The sequence below is a fragment of the Mirounga leonina genome, unplaced genomic scaffold, assembly GCF_011800145.1.
Source record: "Mirounga leonina isolate KUSES-001 unplaced genomic scaffold, KU_Mleo_1.0 Mir_129, whole genome shotgun sequence".
In the NCBI taxonomy this organism is placed as follows: Eukaryota; Metazoa; Chordata; class Mammalia; order Carnivora; family Phocidae; genus Mirounga; species Mirounga leonina.
The window spans coordinates 16169009-16193534 of NW_023270323.1; the positions used below are offsets into that span (position 1 = coordinate 16169009).

The window sequence follows — 24526 nt, forward strand, 5'->3', positions numbered from 1 at the left end:
TGCTACTACACTATACCCTTAAAAATGGTTAAAATGGTATAGTTTGTATAATGTATATTTCACCACAATTAAAAAAAAAAATCCAGAGTCCTGGGGCTTACTTGACAGCATTGCCCCCAATGTGCTAGGTCATGTTTCAGGTTCTCTATGGTTTCCTGGGAGGGGGGAGAGATGAGTAATGATTTTTTTTTAATATTTTATTTATTTATCTGACAGAGAGAGACACAGCAAGAGAGGGAAGTGGGAGCAGGGGGAGTGGGAGAGGGAGAAGCAGGGTTCCTGCCGAGCAGGGAGCCTGATGCGGGGCTCTATCCCAGCACCCTGGGACCATGACCTGAGCTGAAGGCAGCCGCTTAACTGACTGAGCCACCCAGGTGCCCTGAGTAATGATTTTCTTATTTCTGTGTTTATTTGTAATATTGCAGAGGAGAATAAGATATGGAAAACTGCAACAGACATTAATTGATTATTGTTAATTAATCAATCACTGTTAATTACTTGATAGTAATTGATTGCTCCATGAGCCTTCAATGGAGGCTTGTTTCCAGTGCAGTGGGAATAAAGAGGAAAAGGACAACTTCAAGCTCCCTTGCATTTTCTTGTTTACAGCTGTAATTCTTAACCTTAAATGCACATTGTAATCAGCTGGGGAGTATTTAAAAATACTGATGCTTGAGGTTTAACTGCCAGGGAGTCTTACTAAATTGGTTTGAGGTGAGTGCCCTGGGCATCAAGATTTATAAAATCTCCCCAGAGGATCATAATATGCAGTGATGATTGGGAGCCAGTATTTTGTTATAGGAACAGGCTTCCCTATAGCTGACTCCAGAAATGTTCAGTTTGACAATTTAAGAGCAAAACTCATTACAGATTTTTAAGGGAACTATTTACCGTTTCTACCTAATTACCATGCAGCACAATGATGATTATGCATATCACTGAGTGTGTCAGATTAACCTCCTTGTAAATTTTGGTTGTTTTCAACATTTCATTATTAAACTCTGTTCTTGGATGCTCATGGGAATAGGATCATCTGCACACATTTAAGAAAGGGAGAGAGAAGTCTTTGTTGTGAGCATGAAGTAACAGTAAACATGATTAAATTACAACTGTATTTAATTACATGAGCAATAGGGTGATAGAGCTGACAGGAGAAAGTCATGCTCATTTTCTGATTACGCATGGAATGAGCTCATCGTTCTCATGCTAGTTTCTCAAATTATAAACTTGTGCATTTATTAGGTTTTTTCCTTGTTGGTTTATCGCTCAAAAGATATTTGGGAGGAGGAAATAAAGAGATGCTTATTTAGCTTATTATCTGTGGCTTGTTTACCAAGTGGCTGACATTTCTCATTTCCATTCTTGTCTCTGTACCCATAATTTTTAAACTTGGAAAAAGAATTTGAATGTCCATTAGCATTCTTAATCTTGTTGAGTTCCTCCTGGGCGCCAGGTGCACTCCTAGATTTTAGGTCCTAAAAGGATGGAGAAAGCATGGCCACACAGTTGGAGATCACAGTCTCTTTGGGGAAACTAAAATGTATTGCAGTCTTGTGTGATTCGTATCCTAAGAGGTAGGTATACAGAGGAAGGAGGGAGCATACTTTGCTTGGTGGGATCGGGGAAGGCTCCATGGAAAAGATGATCTCGAGCTGGGTTTTGAGGGAGGAATAGCTCGCAGGGAGACAAGGTGTCCTGGTATGTTTGGGGACTTGTAAGTAGTTCAGTGGGCTGTGGTGCTCTGAGCACCAGGAGGCCGAACAGGCAGGAAGGCTGAATTGTCAAAAGAGTTTTACCACCATTGGGAGGGGGGTCTCCCTAAATAAAATCAAGGCAGGTCTTAAGTATAGTTTTTAGGGCTGTTTTGACTGAGAGGTTTCTAAGTGGCTGGTAACTTGCTGACTTATAAGAATGATAGCTATCCCTTAGGTGTAATATATTTTACGTGCAGGGCGCTGTTCTTACAGGTTTATACTGTGAACTCAATAAATTGTCATAGAAATCCTATGACCTGTGGACTGTGTTTATTGTAATTTTACAGCTGAGGAAACTCGAGATTAAGTGACTTGCCCAGGGTTCCACAGTTCATAAGGGACAGGATTAGGAATCAAACCCTGTGGTATTGCGGCTCCAGATCACGTGCCCTTGACAAATATGCTTTACAATATGCTTTCTATCTGTATATATAATTAAGCTGTGAAATGCCATGCAAGTGGCATGGCCTCACCTCTATGCTCACAAGAAATCCTTGAGAGATAAGAAAGAAGGCAGAGGCCACTGGCCCCTGCTTTGAGCAGAGCCTTATGCAAAGAAGGTCGCAGGATACCTGCTGTTGCTCAACAAAAGGGAACAGTGAGAACAGAGGCCTCTAAAATTCAGGACCAGAGAAAGAAAATGGAGGACTCTAACATAACAAGAACTGTTGGTGAACTTCAACCAATTAAACTTCCTGAAGCAAATTAGAGGACAGAAATTTATTGCTTCCAAGAAAGTTGATTATGCAAGCGGAGGATGTAAAAGGATTATAGGATTACCGATGCTGCCACCAATGGGCATGAATTCAAGATCCAGCCCTGCGGGAAGAACTTTGAATTGAGCTGAGTGTCTTGGCAGTACCTCTATATTTCTCCCTGGTTATGGTTTTGGTTATCTTTTCCTTGATAATTAACAAGGGTGACCCATTTTAGAAGTATGTATTTTCCATTGATGTCTGTTTTTCCCTTTTCCCTATAGCTCTGTAGTACATTTATTGTCCTAAATTAAGTCTCTGTGTATGTATAGGTGGATTTTAGACTTTCTACTCTGTTCCAAAGGTCTTTTTGTACATTCTTGTGCCATGAGTATACTCTCTTAATTATTTTGATGTATAATAATTCCTGATATCCATTACTTTAAGTCTTCCAACTGTGTTACTGTTCTTCAATGTTGTGAAGGCTATTCTTGGGACTTTTTATGACCAAGAATTTTAGAAGCAGCTTGTTAATTTTCATAATTTTTTTTTCAGAATATTGATTGGGATTTCATTGAACCTGATCGATCTGAGTAGCACCGACATCATTAAAAAATTTAGTCTTCTCATCCACAACTGTGGTATATGCTTCCATTTCTTTCTTTCATTTCTCTTAAAATTCTGTACTTCCATCTGTAGAGGTCTTACACATTTTTATTAGATATATTCCTGTATAGTTGATGTTTTGTTATCTTTTTAAAGTGATGTAATTTTAAAATTTTCATTTTTAATTATTTGATGCTGGGATATAGAAATATAATTGTATTTGTTTGGAGACCTTGTATCCAGTTGTCAAAATCACTTGTTAATTTTGATAGTTTATCTGTACATCCCTTTGAATCCTTTACTTACCCAACATGTCTTTAGAAAGAATGGCAGGTTTATTTCTTCTTTTCCTATGTTTACATCTTTGATATTTTTTCTTTTTTTCTCTTTGTGTTTATTTTTTTCTTACCTTATTACATTTGCTCAGACTCCTGGTTCAGGGTCAGATTGAAAAGTCTTATTTCTGATACCTGGAGGAAAGCTTTGAATATTTTACCATGTGATATAATGCCTTCTGTTTTTGTTTTGTTTAAGATTAATGAAATTCCACTCCAGTCTATTCCTAATTTGCTAAGAGCTTTTTTAAAATTTAGAAATCATATACAGGTGTTTAGTTTTATCAAATACTTCTGCATCCAATAAGATTTTGCTATTTCTTTAATCTTTTATTTGTTTCATGTGGTTAATCACATTAATTTTTCTTTCTTGTGATGTGAGTTTTGTTATCAGGCTATTCTCATACTCTAAAGTAAGTTGGGAAGAATTCTTCTTTTTTTATTTTTGGAAAAAGATTATGTAAGATTAATGTTATTTTTTCCTTAAGTGCCTGGAAAACCTAATGGTAGGATCCAGAATGCCTTTTGTGAGACTGTTTTTATTTTTTGTTCAATTTTTCTAATTGCTAATCACTTTTTTACTTCTTCTTTTGTCATATATGGTTTGTTGTATTTTTCTTTTTTTTTTTTTTAAAGATTTTATTTATTCACTTGACAGAGAAAGCGAGAGAGAACAAATAGGAGGAGTAGCAGACAGAAGGAGAGGGAGAAGGAGGCTCCCCGCGGAGCAGGGAGCCCAACGTGGGGCTCGATCCCAGGACCCTGGGATCATGACCTGAGCCGAAGACAGTGGCTCAACCAACTGAGCCACCCAGGCGCCCTGGTTTGTGTATTTTTCTAGGAAGTTTTTCATTTCATCTAAATTTTCAAGAGTGGATATTGATATTTATTCTCTCTGTCTCCTTGTCTTGCCATGAATTCCTCAGTTTTATGTCTTTCTGAAGAAACTCTTTAAGACTGTGTTGATTCTCTTCATTGTACTTTTTTCCCCTATTTTACTATTTTCTGCTTTCATTTTGTTTATTTCCTTCTCCCTTTTTTGAGCTCACTCTGCTTTTTTCTAGCACTTATTTGATTTTATCTTCTTCTTTCCTAATAGATCTATTTAATACTGTAACAAGTTTCCCTCTTAGCATGATTTATGTACATCTCACAAGTTTTGGTATGTCACAGTTTTATCATTTATTTCAAAATACTATTTGATTTTCCTTATGACTTGATCGTTGATAATGGGCTATTTAGAAATGTATTGCTTGGGGCACCTGGGTGGCTGAGTTGGTTAAGTGTCCAACTCTTGATTTTGGCTCAGGTCATGATCTCAGGGTCGTGAGATCAAGCCCTGCATTGGGCTCCATGCTGAGTGTGGAGCCTGCTTGAGATTCTCTCTCTCCCTCTCTCTCTGCCCGCCCCCCACCAACGCCCCAGCTCATGCACGCAAACTTTTTCTCTAAAAATAAAAATAAAATAAAAAAATATATATATTGCTCAAAAAAATGTATGGCTCAATTCTCAAACATTTGAGAATTTTATTATTATTTTTTGTTATTGATTTCTAGCTTAATTCTGTTCAAAGAACATACTCTGTATTGTTGAGACATGCTTTGTGGCTCACCATATCATTGATATTCATGAAGGTTTTTGTGTACTTGAAAAGAATGTGTATTCTGAATTTGTTGAATGCAATCATTTATTTTATTTTACTTTATTTTATTTTTAGAGAGGGAGGTGGGGAGGGGCAAAGGGAGAGGGAGAAAGAGAATCCAAAGCAGGCCCCATGCCCAGTGCAGAGCCTGATACCAGGGTCAGTCTTACAGTCCTGAGATCATGACCTGAGCCAAAAGCAAGAGTAGGACACTTAACCAACTGAGCCACCCAGGTGCCCCAAATGCAATCTTTTAAAATATCAGTGAGGTCAAGGAATTAAGTTTGATAGTCAATTGTTTAAAAATATGTTCTAACTAATTTTTGTCTGCTTGTTCTGTTAGTTACTTAAAGGGATGAATTAAAATCTCCCCCAAACAATTGTGGATTAGTTTATTCTTTTATTGTTGTCAATTTTATTTTCATATTTTGATGCTATCTAATTAATTGCATATACATTTAGAATACTTATATTTTCTGATCATATCAATATGAAATATCTCTCTTTATTTCTAGAAATGTGTTTTTCATTAAAGTCTACTTTCCTCTATCAAGAAACATTTTCTTTATAATTGGTGTTTATATAGTATAAGTATCTTTCTACCTTCTTACTTACAACCTTTCTATATCCTTATCTTTAAGGAATGCTTCTTATAAGTAACACACATTTCATATTTCCTTTTTATTTTATTTTTCAATCTGACAGTCTTTTTTGTAATTGCAGTATTTAGTATATTTATCTTTAATGTAAATACAAATATTTTCATATTAACATATTACTGTTTGTTTCTTATTTGTTATACTTCTTTGGTTTCTTTTTCTCTACTTTCTTGACATTTTCCAGGATTAATTAAATGCATATTATTATTCCATTTTCTTTTCTGTTAGCTTTCTAGTTAAACATTCTTTAGCTCATCTTATAAAGGTTACCCTAAATTACAACATGCTTCCTTAATTTATTAGATTTCTAATATAGATTAGTGCTTTATGTTTACTGCCACCCTCCCGCTCCTACAACTTGACTGTTGTTCTCAAACATTTTATTTATCATACATTTTAAAACCCACAAGGTATTGCTATTACTCTTTTATAAAGATAAGCTTCCTTTAGTCATCCACATATTTACTTTTTCCATTGCCCTTTCTTCCTTCTAACATTTATTAGTTTCCACATGGGATCATTTTCTGTTTGTCTGGAGCTCTCTACTATTATGAGTCTGTTGCCAATGGAGTGACATTTTGAAATGTATTCATTTTGCTTTTATTTTTGAAGGCTATTTTCACTGGGTAAAGATAGTGGAAATAGGCATTTTAAAGCTCTTTGGAGATATCCCATTGTCTTCTGGCTTCTGTTATTTCAGTTGAGGAGTAAGTCAGTCATACTGTTGGTCATTTGAGGTAATGTGTTTCTTCTCCAGCTGCATTGTAGATTTTTCCCTTTCTATTTGGTTTTCAGTAATTTGACTGTGATGGTCCTTGATATGTTTTTTTTTGGATAAGGTTATATGAAAGTCTGTGTCTAAAACCTACAATATATTGATCTATTAGGTCTGTTTCTATTATTTTTTTCTCTTGGTCTTCACTCATTTGGTCTTTTCTCTTGGTATGTCTGATGTCATACCAGATACTTTTTAGGGAAAAGCTCTAGAGAAAATTTGAGTCTCTAGATTTTGTGAACATCCTAGAGAAAACACTTACCTTTGTTTGTGGCAGGCAGTCAGGCTAGGAGCAAATAATTTTAACCAAAATAGGAATTTGTCATTTTGAAGTTAATGTTCAGTTTTTTTCCAGAGCTAGCCTTTTTTGGGCTGGTGCTTATTCATGGGTTGCAGCCCTACAGCTGTCCCATCTGAAATCCTGGGTTTTTACCAGGATTCTTCCTTCACGGTGTGCCTTGAATATTAACTTTGGTCTTTCTAGTCCTTTGAGACTGCCAAAACTCTGCTCAGTGCTGGGTACAAATCAGCAAATGTGTTGAAGGGAAAAGCAGAGGTGAATGTCAAGCTCATATTCTCTTGTTGATCATGGCTTTTCAAGCTGTGGTTATGTTGATAGGTCTCCAGTGCTTTCAAACAGATCTGTAAATATATACTTTAATTAGCTTTTGAAGTTGTATTGTGTGAGCAGGGAGAGTTGTTTTGGTAATAGCTGGTCTATCATAGTTGTAGAAGGAGTGGCAAAGTTCATACTCTTAGTCACTGTTGTGCGCTACCTCTTAGACAATTCAAGAGAAGACCCAGTCCTTGAAGAACTTAAATCTAGTTTGGAGAAAAAGTCATAGAGAGAACTCTTTTCCAATTGTAGAATATTATAATAGGGTTATACACTCAATTAAGTTAAAAAGATTTGGGAACTCTTTGAGACCGTGGACCATGCTTAATTTTTATGTCCTAAGTAAATGTTTGATAAAATTTGTTGAATTGAATAGACGTGAATACAATAATCTAGGAATTTAGAATAGACTTAAAGGATTCTGTGAGCTACAGCATCTGGACAGGGTTGACTAGATCATAAAGGGAGAATTATAAGGTTTGAGCTGATTGAGGGAAGAAGAAATTAAGTTAGAGGAGAAAACAAGGACTAAGCCTAAGGATAAAGCTGGCAGGCATAGGAGACAATGAGGATACCAGCCTATCTGAAGCAAAGGATTTGTTTTAGCAAGTAGGTACTGTATGGATGGAGTGGAGTCATGTGGTGGGAAATGGTGAATACCAGATTGTGGGATGTTGCTTTTCTTCTATGAGCAAAAGGGTTTTCAGACTACTTCCATGGAATGTTCATGGAAGTTAAGCCAAAAGAAGAAATAAATAAAAGAGACATTGAGGTTTGGAAACATTGGTTTAAGAGATTTGTTTACTAGAAGATTTCTTTGAACTCTGAAAGTATGCATTGTGAATTTCCAAAATTGTTCAAACTCAGCACGCTTTTGCTTATAAAGGAAGAGCACTTCTTGGAACATATTTTGGGAAATTAGGCTATGTGGGCATTGATGAAACACTGGCTGGAATGTTAGGAGAGCATGAAAGGCCCATGAAAACTGGGGATTTTTGGCATTGTTCACAGTTCTCCTGCTTGCTCTAAGAAGAACATGTAACCAAAGTATCTTCTCGGTATATATTAACTGAATGAATTATTGGCTTTAGCAGATGAGTAGAAAATGAGATCAGGATGAAGTCAGTTTTTTAGCAAGAATAATCTGATAATAAAATATAAAGTAGACTACAGGGGAAAGAGGCTAGAAGCTGAAATGCTGAAAAGAAGATATTAACGTTGTCCAGACCTAAGTTTTTTTCTTGGACTGTGGTGACATCCTTGAAAATAGAAACTGAAATGAGTAACAGTGATTTTTTTTGTAAAGAGAAATGACAAGATTTGGTGATAGTTGCAGGAGGAAGTAAGTTCTCAAGGTACTCAAAGAGTTTGTGTGGCTCTGAGGATGATGGAGTCACTGTAGGGCAGAAGGAATTTCTTCATTCTGTTTTCTTCACATAGCCTAATGATCTGATGGATGGTGTCATGAAGGAAGTATCCAATCCATGAAATTTTACTTTACATTTGAGAACTTTCTGTGTAGAAAAATATCACAAGTTTTGAAACAGTAAAGGTAGTGATGGGAAAGAGTTTGAATGAAAGATACAGAGAAAAAACCCTATTTTTAGAAATCACACTGAATTTGACTGAAAACAAATATGTTGTGCAGAGATTCTGACTTAGCCCACAAGGCCACTTTTCTGCCAGCTCATAAAACTTTTGAAATTTATGGTAATGAAGATTGGGTAATTATTTTGAGCTACTTCTTTTCCAAAAGAAAACAGAAAGTTTGAGGACTGTCAACAAGAGGGCCTTGGATTTGGGGCATGAATAGGTTATGAGATTGGAAATACATGTTCTGTCTGGTCTAGACATACTGAGGGTCAAAACCTAGGTGAACCCAGTCTACCACCATCACCCTCTGTTTCTGATCAAATCTAGCGAGTCCCAACGGAGCTAACTTTGTTAGCTCAGAAGAAGCAATAGATGTACAGTCTTCAGACTCACAGACTTAGATTTAAATCCTAGGGGGATTAAGTTGCTTCTTACGTTTTAGTCTGTTTGTCCAGAAAGTAAGAATAGTAATTATCTCAGAGGATAGTGGTGAAGACTAAATAAAATATAAAATAACTTCTGTAGGTATTATGCATGCAAGTATACATGAATAAATGAGTACTGTGTGGTAGTCTCTTACGTACACCTTCTACCAACCAACCAGATTTTCTTTCCATCTAAAAAATCATATATCCATTACAATTACTAATATTAATATTATTTATGTTAACCTAGAGATCTTGAGAGATGCTACATTTGTGATGATGACAGCTAGGGTGATAATAAAATTGTTGTAATACCAATTACAGAAAACTATTCAAAAATATTTTCGAAGGTTTTACATGAGAAGTATGGTAATTATAAGGGTCAGTGCTGGTGGGGCTGGAAAAAAATTTGTCCCTCCTGGGAAAGTTGTAAGTACATAGGTGGTAATATCAGGAATCTAAATGAAGTAAATCTAAATAGCAAAACACAGTTTTCGTTCATGTAACTTAACATCTCTTGTCCATTACGCCAGTGAGAAGAAGCTCATTATGGAGGCCCTTAATAAAAATCAGTTTCTAAAGAGACTGGATCCTCAGCAGATCAAAGACATGGTGGAATGCATGTATGGGAGGAACTACCAGCAAGGGAGTTACATTATTAAGCAAGGAGAACCAGGAAACCATATCTTTGTGCTAGCAGGTGGGTTTCACGGATTTTTCCAGTTATCATCTAACAAATATTTTGCCTATTGTCTTATTATTTTTTTCAAACATTTATAAAAATGCAAAACCAATTGCTCTGTTTATACAAAACATAACAGAATTTGAGTTCATGAAATAGTAACATTGTTGATCTAATCATACTGGTGATAATATTTACTGAATGCTTTTTATGCACTTAATAGAGAGATCTCATTTCATCATCTCACAAACTCTGTTAGGCAAGTGCTATTTTCTCCATATTCCTAACGTGGACTCTGTCACAGAGAGGTTAAGTAACCTAAGAAAGGTCACAAAGCTCCTAAGTGGTGGAAGTAGAATGCAAATGTAGGCAATCTGACTCGAGTCAGTACTTTTAATCACAGTGCCACTAACTCAACAACTGCAAAAAGATGTTTCTATTCAAAATAGCGCTGCTTCTGTTGACATTTTTAGGTTGTTATAGCAGGATAAAGAAAACAGTTATTTTTGTGGTTCTGTGAAATATTTTGGTTATATACGAATGACTTCAAAAGATAATTTAGGTACATGTAAGCACATAGGAATCAAATGGAATGCCTTAAGATTAACACTGGTGTTTTTAGAACCATTTAAATGGTTTTCTATGGGACGCCTGGGTGGCTCAGTCGTTAAGTGTCTGCCTTCGGCTCAGGTCATGATCCCAGGGTTCTGGGATCGAGCCCCGCATCGGGCTCCCTGCTACGTGGGAAGCCTGCTTCTCCCTCTCCCACTCCCCCTGCTTGTGTTCCCTCTCTCGTTGTGTCTCTCTCTGTCAAATGAATAAATCTTTAAAAAAATAAATAAATAAATGGTTTTCTACATATATGCTTATAAGGAACATGTTTATATGCTGGATAGATTTTAAAAATTAGATAGGCAAATGATTTCTTAAAGCACATCAAGTGCATGCCTTATAGTGGTACTCAAAAAATTATTTTAGATATAGAAGCAATAAATGATCTGAACAGGGCATATGCTTATTGAACCCTTGTCAAATTCTGAATCCCCCACTTTTTTGAGTTACAGGAAGAATGTTAAAGTGGCTTACCCTGATGGAGTGGTAAATTCAGATTTGCTGTGGCCTTTTATTTTCTACTGCTAATTCCTGGCAATCTAAGAATGCTTTTATGATCCTTGTTTCCTTAGGGCCTTAGGTGTGGGGCAGAAGTTGCCAATCTAAGCAAAGTAATAAACATGTATTATTCTATTTATAACCGTATGAAAGATTGTTTTCATACACTTTGATTCTTCAGACATGCTAGTTTCATAAATATTGATGTTTATATGCCATAAACATCTTTGTAGACACCCTTAAAATTATAGTCATTCTCAAGTAATTATTCTACCCAGGAAGTGAATTATAGTCTGAATTTAGCCAGCCTTCAAGTTTTTAGGGACAGACAATCCAGAGCAATTTCCCCCTCTTTCAGCTTTTCTCTTGGCCATTTCACTTCTGCTTTAGCAACACCAGAAATTCTGACAAGAAAAGATACATCATTAACCTAACAAATTTTTATGGAATCTGCTAGGAAAGGATGAGAAACTCATGTCAGCCCATCATGTTCCTTGCCAGTGACTCTGATGAAAGGCTAAGGCAGATAAGAATTAGAACAGAAACCAGTATCAATAACAGTCGTAGAAATCAGGGCTAGAGCACACATGGCAATGAAAATTGGACAGTTTCTTAATTGAATTAATTACGGTGTTATCTAAGGACTGACTTGCCTGATGTAATTGACTGAGCAAATTAATTAAAAATCTCCCCTTTATAATATACGGCATGAATAGCCCATAATAAAAGCATATTTAGCTTAAACTTCTGATATTCCATATAATTCTTCAGTATTGCTCAAGTACCATGAGTCATAATCAATTAGAAAAAAAACTTGAAATGCATGACAATCCATGGTTATCAACTCAGCAGCACCACTAAGTGGTTTCAATGGAATAGAATTTAGTTGTAATGAGAAATTATTAAATTTCATATTATATCTGTAGGATTTGGAGCCAAAACGGAGTTTATTTCTTACTACAATTTAAGTTCTATCAGAATAAGTATTTTTTGTGTTTTGTCCACGCTGTCTCTCTGGCTGCTGGACCAGTTCCTAGTATAACACGGGTACTCAAATCCGATTTGGTGAATGGATGGCTGGAGAGAGCTGCTTAGCAGTGAATTAGGAGAAGGAAAGAATAATTCTTCAAGGGAAAGAGACTAACCCCACCATTTTTCTTCCTCAAGAATGTGGGTCTTTTTGGCATATGACTGTTTGCTAGGTAAGGTTTTATTTGCCCTTGTTCGAAGGGAAAGGAGAAGAGAATCACCAGGCCGAAAGAATTATGAGGAGTCTGCTTCTCTCCCTTCCCCCAGCTGTTGCCTAGATGAAGAGTAGTGTCGGGCACTCTTTCTCATTTTTCTAAGACATAAACTTTTTTAGAGCAGTTTTAGGTTTACAATAAAATTAAGAGGGAGTTACAGAGATTTTCCATACTCTCCTGTCCCCACACATGCATAGCTTCCACCGTTATCAACATCACTCATCAGAATGGTACTTTTTTTTTTTTTTTTAACCACAGGTGAACCTATATTGATAAAGCATCAAAGTCCATGATTTACCATAGGGTTCACTCTTGGTGTTGCACCTTCTATGGGTTTAGGCAAATGTATAATGACATATATCCATCGTTATAATACCATGCAGAGTGTTTTTCACTGCCCTAAAAATTCTCTGTGCTCTACCTGTTCATCTCCCCCAACCCCGTCCCTGGCAACCACTAATCTTTTTATTTTCTCCAGCATTTTCCCTTTTCCAGAATGTCATATTGCTGGAATCACAGAGTATGTCAGCCCTTTCAGATTGACTTCTTTCACTTAGTAGTATGCACTTAAGGTTCCTCCTTGTCTTTTTATGGCTTGATAGCTCATTTCATTATAAGCACTGAATAATATCCCATTGGAGGTACCACAGTTTATTGTTCATCCACTGAAGGACATCTTGGTCATTTCTAAGTGTTGGCAGTTATAAATAAAACTGCTATAAACATCTGTGTTCAGGTTTTTGGATGGATCTGAGTTTTGAACTCCTTTGGGTAAGTACTAAAGAGGGCAATTGCTGCATTTAATTTTGTAAGAAATTGCCACACCATCTTCCAAAGTGACTGTCCCATTTTGTGTTTCCATCAGCAATGTAGGAGAGTTCCTGTTGCTCCACATCTTCACTAATATTTGGTGTTATCAGTGTTCCAGATTTTTGTCATTCTACTAGGTGTGTGGTGGCATTTTATTGTTGTTCTAATTTGCATTTTTCTGATGACATACGATGTGGAGCATCATTTCGTATGTTGATTTGCGATCTGTATATCTTCCTTGGTGAGTGTCTGTTAAGCTCTTTGGCCCATTTTTAAATTAGATTGTTTGTTTTCTTTTTGTTGAGTTGTGAGAGTTCTTTGTATATTTTGGAAAACGTTCTTTTATCAGATGTGTCTTTTGCAAAAATATTTTCTCCCAATCTGTGGCTTGTCTTCTAATTCTCTTGATACTGTTTTTCTCAAGCACTTTTCTTAGCAACTTCCGTTTATTAATTCATTTCATGATTGAGGTGTTAGACCACAGTGGAGGTGTGGTGAATTACTTACCCAAGGTTACACAGCCAGTGATTGGTCAGAGCCAGGCAGTCAGACTCCAGGGCCAGTGCATTTCCCAGTTAGGACAAGTTAGTCCTTCTGTTAGTGTGAACAGCTCTGCTGTGTTTTCAGAACATACAGGGATTGTTGTGTTCCTTGCACAAGAGAAATAGTTTTGTGTGCTGTATTTTCATGGGGTAGAATGAATTTTAAATATAACACTTGCCATCCACCGCTTCAGGGAAAGAGCTTTGTAATAATGATAATAGTATTAACAATAGCTAACACTAATATAGCATTTACTATGTGTTAGCCATTATTCTAAGTTCCCTACCTATATTAACGTATTTAATTCTCACAACAACTCTATGAAGTAAATATTATTAGTCGTATTCCCATTACTGACAAAAAACCTCAGGCAGAGTAGGTAACTCTTTCTTTCAAGGTGATCAGCTGATACGGCCAAGTTGCTTTCAGTCTACACTCTCGACCACAATATTATGATGAGAATCATAAGACATCTTGCCGGTATGCTTTGTGTACTTTCTGATTGTCTTATTTTTGTAATTTATGGAATCCAGATGGGTTTTGATTGTTTGTGTTTTTCTTTAACTCTGACTGATAGAGGGCCGACTAGAGGTGTTCCAAGGGGAGAAATTTCTATCATCCATCCCTATGTGGACCACGTTTGGGGAGCTAGCCATTTTATACAACTGTACAAGAACTGCCTCCGTGAAAGGTAACAGGGGATGAAATGTTGTATTTTTGAATTATTACCCAGTGTTTATGACAATCTGAGTCACTAATGCCTGCTGAGTATTTTTGTCTCCCAGTGTGCCCCATGTGTAATAGAAATGCAGTGCTTACAGGATTTATATTGAAAGTCCTTGTCTAAATAATTCAAATTAAGATAACATTTCTATCAGGTACCTGCATATAAAATATGAAAATGGCTTCATATTATTGAATTATTGCAATATTTGCTTTAATTGCCACTTCACTTTTTTTTTTTTTTTACTGTGTTAACATCTGCCTTTGGCTCATTCAGAATGTTTGCTTTTCATTCTCCATGATGTTCTGATCATATTATAAACCAGAAAAATTAATGAAACCAAGGAGAGTATATAAATATCAAAAGGGATATGAATTAATTGAGGAGAGTTTTCCTGAGTGACTTTTGGGATTAGTTTAAGGGTTCCTGTTTTTATGAACTTTATTCATGGTAATCTTGGGCAGAAATTAATTAGGTGTGTTTTTCAGTGTTTAGAACTGGCTGAAGCATCTCAAAATTGCTGCAGGATTTGATAAAAATGCAGATTCTGGGGCTTCACTCCAAACCTAAATCAGAATCTTTGGCAATGGAGCCTAGGCATCTGTATTTTTAACAAGTATGTCAAGATAAATCTAATTCACTCTAAAGTTTGGTAAACCAAAGCTTTGGAGCTTGATTTATTTTATAGGCTCTCATTACTTCTTTTTTTTTTTAAATTACAATTGTAATTTCATCTAGATCTTTAGATTTTATTCTTGCTTTCCATGTCTTTCCTATAAAAAAATTGCCTCAAAAGCTGTCTTGCATAATTTCTACGAAAATGATTTGTATGCACTTTATACAAAAGTAACCATAGAGATCCTTAAAATATATTAGCTCTCATTAGCTACAATGTCTGAACAACATAAAAAGACATAAAAACATACTCATACACTGAGAGATCTTTAACTTCCAATTATCAACTTGTGAATTCTTCACTCTCTGATCTAGCTACAAGCTGCTGGTTTTCTCTTGTATCACAGCACAAATCTGAAATACATCCTGATGATGTAGTATGTAATTAGGAATTGCAAACTAATTTTGATATCATCCTAAGCAAAACATAATTAGAGAGGAAATCTTTTGCTACTCACTTCCAAATCATGGTTCATTTCAAAGCCAAAGATGATTTTATAAAATTACCCACTATTTATGTCACCACTTCCTTCCATTTGCATGTTAAATAATGCATTTTCCAAGAAATATCATTTTATGAGAGTATATGAAAAATTTATTGATTAATATTTTGGAATGTTTTCTTAATGTGGGGCTAAACAATATTTTATTATTTTCTTGATTTTTCTAAAGCTATTACCAATGTTAAAACTTGGGCACTAGATCGAGAGGTATTCCAGAATATAATGAGAAGGACAGCTCAAGCTAGAGATGAACAGTACAGAAACTTCCTCAGAAGGTAAGAATAACACATTGGTGGAAAGAGTAGAAGATGGTGTAGCGTTATTGTGGATATGTTGGTTTTATCACAATAATTATTTTACTATAGCTTTTCTCATTTAAGCATTTTCCACATGATTAAACCACAGGAATAAAAGTATTCCCTTGCAGTAAATGCCACTATGTAAAAAAATTACATTTAATTCCAGTTAGCCTTGCACACTGATTTATTCCTTTCACTGCTTTTGCCCTTGTATTGACAGAGTCATTGTATGCAGTGTAGAAGAATGTGCAAAAAAATCCTAAAATATTCACCTGGGTTGCTCAGTTGACTTTGAAAGACATCCTATAATTTGGAAGTGGATAGCAAAAGATAATCTTCCTAATAATGCCTTGATTAGAATAATATTAAAATTAATTTATTTTACTATCTTTAATTGCTTTACCTGAGACATTTGTCTCATTTGTATAACCACCCCATCTTCTAAATTATTATTATTTGTAGCATATTAACTTGCCAGAAATGTTACTATTCTTGTCATGACAACACGGATCCTTGGAACAAATTTTGTGAGCTATTTTGTACCCCTGCCCAAAATTTGGATGCATGAATTCATAGAGAAACAAATACCAATCTCACTGAAAAATCCAGTTATGAATATAAAAAGATATTTTTTGGAGAATGTAAGTTCTTTAAACTATTTCTGTGTTTCTTTGTGAGAGATTTGACAATCTCTAAAGCCGTAGAACATACTGTAATGAAATGTTACCTAAGGTAAGTGATAATAATAACAATAATAATAATTGTAAGCTCTTTTTAGATATAGTGAATTTATCTTGCATAACTAGCCTGCAAAGTCAATGATTTTAGAGCTGTACAGTGCCTCATATATAGTAAGGACTCAATAAATAGTGAATAAACACATTGTGTTTATTGTAGAACATTGTAGGTATTAGGGGTTTTCCTATAGAATCTTGCTGATTTGCCCTCCCAGAGATAATACTGACTCCTGGCAAAAAGCTACCGTAGCAATAAGCAAGTGCCTTACTGAAATGCAAACCAGCACCTCAGCTAACGTGCTGTGGGGCCTACCCGGGTCTAGGTAGTCTAAAAATCCAACAACTGAGCAACACAGACCAGCACTAAAAGCGAATGAACTATACTCATGCAAGGACCAAGAGGGCATAAATAAATCAACCAGTGCTTGTGAATTGCATCTGAATGTGTGAGATGAAACTTGAGCCACTAGATATTGCATTTCATTCCCTTGGAGTCTAGAGTGTTCTGTCTTAGTAGAAGGAGCTCAGAGAATTTACTAGTACACAAACCTTCTTTCCTTTTTTTCTTCCTTTTGTTATCTCATTCATGCATTCATTTAACAAGTTCTTTTTTAAAATTTTTTTATTGTTATGTTAATCACCATACATTACATCATTAGTTTTTGATGTAGTGTTCCATGATTCATTGTTTGCGGATAACACCCAGTGCTCCATGCAGAACGTGCCCTCTTTAATACCCACCACCAGGCTAACCCATCCTCCCACCTCCCTCTCCTCTAGAACCCTCAGTTTGTTTTTCAGAGTCCATCTTCTCTCATGGTTCGTATTCCCCCTCCTTATTGCCAGGCCCTAAACTTCGTGGGTTCAGTGGCAACCCAGAAAAACCTTATCTCTTTCTTTATGGAAGGGAAACAGACTAAAGGTTTTTCCTCTTATCAATTTCCTCACTAATCCCCATGGGTGACAGGTTTATAGGAGAGATTTTTCACCAACATTATAGATCCCAGTTTGGACCAGAAGCAGAACTTTCACAATGAGCGTATGTTAATGACAAGTTTTGGTTACCTTTTACCTTTTCATTCATAGGAAGGTAGATTAGAGAAAGACATTTCTCTTTGTTTCATAATACACAGTAAGCTCTTTTTCCATTTATATCTTTTTATTCTGAAGTATGTAATATATGTATAAAAGGTATATAGTACATATGTAAATTATAAAACGTAATAACAAAATGAGCGTCATCAAGCTACTTACTGCCCAGCCTAACAATTGGAACATTAACAACTTTGATTGTTGTTCTCACATGCTCCCCATTCATTTCCCAGCCTCCCACGTGCCTCTTCTTGGGAGTGGTCTATATACTGAAGCTTATATAGCTTCTATACTATACTTTGATTTAACCTATTTTTGAACTTAAAAAAAAAAGCAAATGGTGTTACTTTTGTGACTCAGTTTTTGACTCAGTATTTTTTACTGTTTCATCCATCTGGTTAGTTCAGCCATTTCTCCTGTTGTAGAGTTTGGTTATCTGACTCTACTACAGTGTGCTTAGCTGTTCTCCAATTGGGGCGTGCTCTAGTGTTCCGCAATTACAGATGATTCTGTTATGAACATTCTCATCTACGTCTCCTGGCTACGTGCCTCCCTGTGTGCACATGCAAGAGTCAGTGTAGGGCTAGCTATCTTTTGAAAAATTAGATCCAATCATGTATTTTTGGAGTAGCATCATTTTTTCCCTTAGAAGTGTCAAATTTTAGATGGTATGAAAGAAGTATTTATCTTATAGAAATTATATCAACAGTCCTGAGTAAAAGTGGGTAAGGTAGAAGAGAAATTTCTCTAAGAATAATTTAATCATTTGGTTAATCATACTGTGTGGAATTTCTGATTTTTATTATTATTTTTTTAAGCTTTATTTTATTATGTTATGTTAGTCACCATACAATACATCATTAGTTTTCGATGTAGTGATCCACGACTCATTGTTCTCGTACAACACCCGGTGCTCCATGTAGTATGTGCCCTCCTTAATACCCATTACCGGGCTAACCCATCCCCCCCACCCCCCTTCCCCCCAGAACCCTCAGTTTGTTTCTCAGAGTCCATAGTGATTTTTTTTTTTAAAGATTTTATTTATTTGAGAGAGTGTGAACATGAGCGGGGTTGGGGGGAAGGGCAGAGGGAGAGGGAGAAGCCGACTCCCCGCTGAGCAGGGAGCTGGATAGATGGGGATGGATGAAGACCTGGGGTTCGATCCCAGCACCCTGGGATCATGACCTGAGCTGAAGCCAGACACTTAATTGACTGAGCCATGCAGGCACCCCTGATTTTTTTTTTCAAATAATAATTTCCCGTATTCTATTTCATTCTTTGCGTATCATTATTATCTGTAAAAATGTTCCAATTACATGCCCCTGGCTACCATTATTTTTAAAAGGCAATATAGTATGACTAATAATCAAAGATAATTTCCATGCCAATTCCTACATTCCCTCCTGGATTCAGCCTTTACTTAATTACAAGGATTTAGATGAAAATCTGATCCTCCTCTGGAAGCAGAGCTCCTCACTCATGCTAAAAAAAGAGATAGTGAGATGTGGAGGGAAACACATTTCTGGATGTGATTCACTCTGAAAACCAACAACAAATATAAAGTGTTTTTTTTTTTTCCCCAAACCGAAAAAATTTGGTTTTTTTCTCTTTATGACATCTTACTATCTTTATGTATTTGCCTATGATAAATATCTGTGATTACATGTGGTTTTATAATTTCAGTGCATTTGAAATTCAGTTGTTTATGTGTTACATATTTTGGAGGTTTACTTTGGAAAAATTAAGTGCATTATATTTTTTTAGATGAAGGTAAAGTTTTTTTGAACTACATATAGGTGCATATTTATAGTTTAATTCAGAATGATAACTAAAGGTTTCTTTTTAATTTTGAAGTGTATCCTTGCTGAAGAATTTACCTGAAGATAAACTAACCAAGATCATTGACTGCTTGGAAGTGGTAAGAAATTATAAAGGAAAAAATACATTTCATTAAAAGACTGTAGAATCTAGTTGTTATTAGCACTGTAAATGAATAACAAGGAAAAGAGGGTAGGTCGCCAGTTTACAGAGACCAGGGGCCTTTTTCTGTTGTGAAAAACCTTAGACCACCTCACATGGACTTGGGGAGACCGCATATTGGAATGTGTTCAAAAACTCATACGAGGCTGATCACCCAGATGGTTGGTTCTAGTCCAAGACTGGTCAAGTCTTTTTGTGAATAAAGCTTTTATAACATGTACCTTAGATTCTAATGATATGCATTATATGAAAACCTCTTCAGATTTCAGAGATTAAAATTCAACGCAAGTAATTTCTCTCTGATTTTTGTTGGGGGGAAACCAAAATGGCTTTTATGGGATTTAAAGGAGGTAAGGAATAGTAAAGAAGTCACATGCCAACTTTAAGCTTTTATAAAACTATTCTCGGTGGGAGATACAAAAATCCCTCCAAGACTGATTGTTGACAGATTCATGCCTCTGTCCATCACAATATACAATGTAACTAGTATCTGTTGAGAAGGAGCACTGACCGTTTTATCCTTAAGTTAAGTGACACCAGTAATGTTTTCATTTACAATTCATGGAACCTATCCAGCAGTTTATCAAGGACAGGCCATGATGACACAGTGCCTGGCCTTGTGTCCCCAGAGTGTTCAGATATGAAGTCATTTTCAAGAGGACTGCTTGCCCTGCATCTCTTGGGATTTTCCCAACGTAACATAACCCCGTCACAGATGTTACAAATTAATAATTCTTCCTAATTTCTGAGAGAGGGTGTGTGTTTTAAAGCTGGGGTAGCCCTATATATTTTTTTGTTGTTGTTAACTGAGGAAATCTGTTTTTAATATAATACTAATAGAGTAGATTCACCAGAGGGGAATTCCATGCTGACAGCAAATATTAAAATTCAGAATCATTAAAAATAAATGGCAAATTAGACATATTTATTGCAGCCACAGGCAATAGCTACAGAATATGTAGATGGAGGCGCAAATCCAGTATTAATTAACACACAGTTTGAGTTTGGAAGTTCTCATCTTTTAAAACACCCTAGAAAGGCTTTATTATATCTCAGCATTTGCAGACAGCACAGTTTATGAAGGGCCCTTTATTCAAACCTGACAAACAAATGTGTCTCTATAGCACGTGAAAAGTCTCAAATGCAAAAGTGATTAGCAAGGGAGTAATGGGATCTATGTAGCGCTAAGAAAAGCACATAATTTACCAGCATAGCTTGGACTAATGACCCATCAACAGGGTCCTGACAACAGCCAATCACTAATGCATTAGAGTTACAACAGAACGCCCGCTGAGTTCCAGGACCAGCTGTCCCATCCCGCAAACTGGCTCCATAATCTTTGAGAAAAACAGGCTGAATCTGGCATGCTGTTTAGGAATTGATTTGGGAGGTTTTTAATTTTTGTGCGGGGGCGGGGAAGGGATACCGGAATTTCCTGTCACCAAGCCGTTGATCTGGAGTGTTTGTGAAGACTCTGACTCCTGAACATCTAGACCCATGGCTCCAATTGCTCAGTATTCTGATAGCATTTCTTGCTTTAGCTTAGGTCACCCAGCACATGCGGTTCTAGAGGCAGAGACATCCCCTTTAAGCCTTTTCTTGTGTTCTGATGGGAAAGCAGTACCAACACATTCAAGGGTTAACTAGTGAACATCACGAAGCATGATACAGATTCCGAATGTAGTGTAAGTGTTAATGGTAATGAAAATGATCATGTGAATTCTGCAGTTGTGCAGTATGGAGCACAAAAGTGGGAAGAGTTTCTGTTCCCACACACAGGAAGCACGGATTTGACGGTGGTTGACCAAAACGTCACCTCACTCTTTGTTACAGAGCTTTGGTATGTGACCCAGTGACTCTCTGCCCTATGACTCTGACATGCCATCTTTCATGAAACTGGAGGCATAGTAGGAATGGGGTAGGGGTGGGGTCCTGTGGAAGGTTGTTGCCCTTACCCACATCACCTGTGGTGCTGCTTGAAAGGCAGATGCCCAGGTACCACCTCGCACTTACTGAATCAGAAACTCTGGGGTATCGGCCCAGAAATGCACACTTCAACACTTGATGCGATTGTTATGCTTATTAGAATTTGAGAAGCACTAGTTTAAAGTTATGAATAGAATACATATATTTAGAGTTTGCCATGGTCTGTCTCTTTATTCAGGAATTTTCCATTTTTCATAATTTTTTAAAAATCTAGTTCTCTTTCTTATAGTTCCTGCTAACACCTGCATAAGCCAGAGTGTTTTCTCATTTTAATGATTACATCCAAAGTCATAAGAAAGTTGAGATAATTGTGGATTTTGCCTATGGACCAGTTAGCTAAAGGTGGGGCAGCTAGGTGTCATAGAAAGTTCACTAGTCCAAAGTGTGGAGATTAGTGTTTATGGTCAAGCTCTGTCACTAGCAGCTGTCAATTAATTTTGGTAGGCATCAGGGTTTCCTCATCTACAAAATAAGGGTGTGTAGGCCAGATCTCCACAGGCTCTTTCAACGTTTCAGTTGCAGAATTCTAAACAGTTGGCTCACCCAAGTTAGAGGGATTTCTGTCGGTTTTCATTTTGTAGGCTCTAGTTCCTTGGAAATAAGCAATCAGATACTAAATTTTGCCTGAATGGTTGATGAGGGTCCACCTGATCCAGATGTATTTGCTTTAAAATTTCTAAGGTGTTTAACTACCATACTTGGTCAAACAAAAAATTGTTGGTAACAACCTAAATAATTGTATACAGTTTTTTAAACAACCAACCTAGGTGCATAGTCACATGATTCCAGGAGTGTGTGTGCATGCACGCGTATCACACATCTGATTGTGTATCATCAATACTTCTTTGTAATGAAGATTTCTAGCCACACACTAAAGACTTTAAGGAAGCTATGGGCTTGCTTCTTGGTCTTTGTTCTCCATCACCTTGGGGTTTTCTTCTGGTTTTATATATACTATTTATAGGCATTCAGGCTCTAGCATTTTCTAGATATCACAGAATGAGCATTTTCTTTACAGCTCTTTGTATCTTTAGCTACTGCTGTTTGTATAGTTTTCTTCTGACCTCTACCTCTTAGTCTGCCCTGGGATTGATTCCCTTAGTTTTCCCTTTTGCTATATACCAAGTAACTACTCTCAGGGTTTCCACACATCTTCTTTTAAAATATCTTTTTCAGACTCTGGGTCACAATTCATTAGTAGATCAGGAAATTAATTTGGAGGAACCTCTTTTAAAATATCAGAGTAGTAAGTATAAGTATTATTTAAATATGTTTCAGTTTTATAACATGTTTATATGTGTGCATGCTTGAATAGGTATATTTGGGTGTACATGTAAAATGTATTTTTTACTCTGAGAGTAAAAAATGCTTGAAAATCCTTGCTCCAGAGGATAGGGTCTATGGCTTCTTGGTCCTATAAGGGACCCCTTTGCAGTGTAACCACAGGACAATAACCACACTGTTTGCATTTCTCTTTTTGGTCTTGGTGACCACCCTGGTTAGACTGGCTTCACTCCCCAGTTGACAAACACTGGCCAGTCTAGCATCCTAGCCTGTACTTACCACTATATATTTTTGGTCTGACCTACATCCACAGCCTTTTCTGATCTGTGAAGTTACTGTCAACCCACTGGGAGGTATTATTTATCTTCCTCCCATGGTTTTGGGTGACAAAGAACCATCCCTAGGAAAAATACCACTAGGAAGTTTGCCCCTTAAGAAACAATAAAGCTCTTTCTCAGTGTTCCCTTTCAAGCTTCCCTTTAGCCTCTCTGACTGACAGGAATTAAAGCCACACATCTGCACACACTGAAGGCTTTATAATAACTGAAGAACAGCCTACCAGCGCTTCGGAAATTCTCCATGTTCTTTCTGTTCCATGTAGGTAGTGGGGACTGAGATTGGGGTGGGAACAGGAGAGACTATAGAACAGACTGTAACAGGGACATCTAACAGGACACCAGCAGTCCCAGTAAAAGAGAATTGAACGGTAGCTACATAATGAAAATGCTGAACTGTGTAGTGGGGTCACTCAAACACCAAGGCTCATAGTCATCCCAACTGTAAAATTAAGCTTCTATGTGGTGAATGTTTGTGATAAAGATAAAACAGGAGAGAATAGAGAGTTGGAGTAACCAAACTGGGATAAAAGAAACTAAAAATATCATTTTCCAAATAAAGTAGAGGTTTGTCTCTTGCTTACATAACAGTCCAGGGAAGGTCGTCCCAGGTGGCTACATGGAGTCATTCAGGAACTCAAGCTAAGGTCTAGATGATCCCTCTCCCAAGATCTCTCTATGAAGACACATGCCTGAAACAGCTCATGGACCTTGCCTGGAGAAGGCACCCATCACTTCAGCTCAGGTTCTTTTAGCTAGAATTTAATCACATGCTACAACTAACAGGGAGGCTGGGAAGTGCAATCAACCTGGACAGCCATGTATAATGTGGAAGGCTTTGATGACCAGCTCACAGTCTCTTTCACAGGAATTCAGAGTCACCAGGTGCCCAGTGTTTATCAAATGTGCTATCAGATGCTTTAGATACACTATCTCAACATTAGATGTGGTAGGTCGCCATTTTAATTCAATAGAAAAGTAAACTGAGGCATAGAAAATTTAAGTAATAGTTAAGCAAACTATAATCATCTTCCTCCTCGACATGGCAATCATTAATTGAGTATTTATTGTGTTTCAGGTGCTTTTAATGCATCAAAACATGGTCTTTAATTGGCTTATTGTGGTAGGCAGAATGGACCCCCCAAAAATGTCCTAATCCCTGGAATGTTGTGAATATGTTATGTTACATGGCCAAAGAGACTGGGCAGATATAATTAAGGTTCAGGACCTTAAAATAAGGAGCCTATTCTGGATTATCTAGGTGGGATGAATATAATTACATGAGCCCTTAAAAGCAGAGAATTTTCTCTGGCTGGGGTCAGAGAGATGCAGGAGAAGTGGAAGTCAGGGAGCTTTCAAGTCTAAGCAGAATTTGATGAGCCATTATTGGTTATGAAGCACAGAGGCTCTGTGCAAGGACCT

At 36.8% G+C, this 24526-nt stretch overlaps 1 protein-coding gene across 1 annotated transcript in view; it reads left to right on the forward strand.

Moving 5' to 3' along the window:
- Positions 1 to 24526, forward strand: part of PRKG2 (protein kinase cGMP-dependent 2) — a 95201-nt gene that overhangs the window by 10888 nt on the left and 59787 nt on the right. The window contains exons 2-5 of the mRNA XM_035004697.1: positions 9634 to 9800; positions 14067 to 14180; positions 15561 to 15666; positions 19374 to 19437. Coding sequence (XP_034860588.1) covers positions 9634 to 9800; positions 14067 to 14180; positions 15561 to 15666; positions 19374 to 19437 — 451 coding nt within the window. The remainder of the gene's footprint in view (positions 1 to 9633; positions 9801 to 14066; positions 14181 to 15560; positions 15667 to 19373; positions 19438 to 24526) is intronic.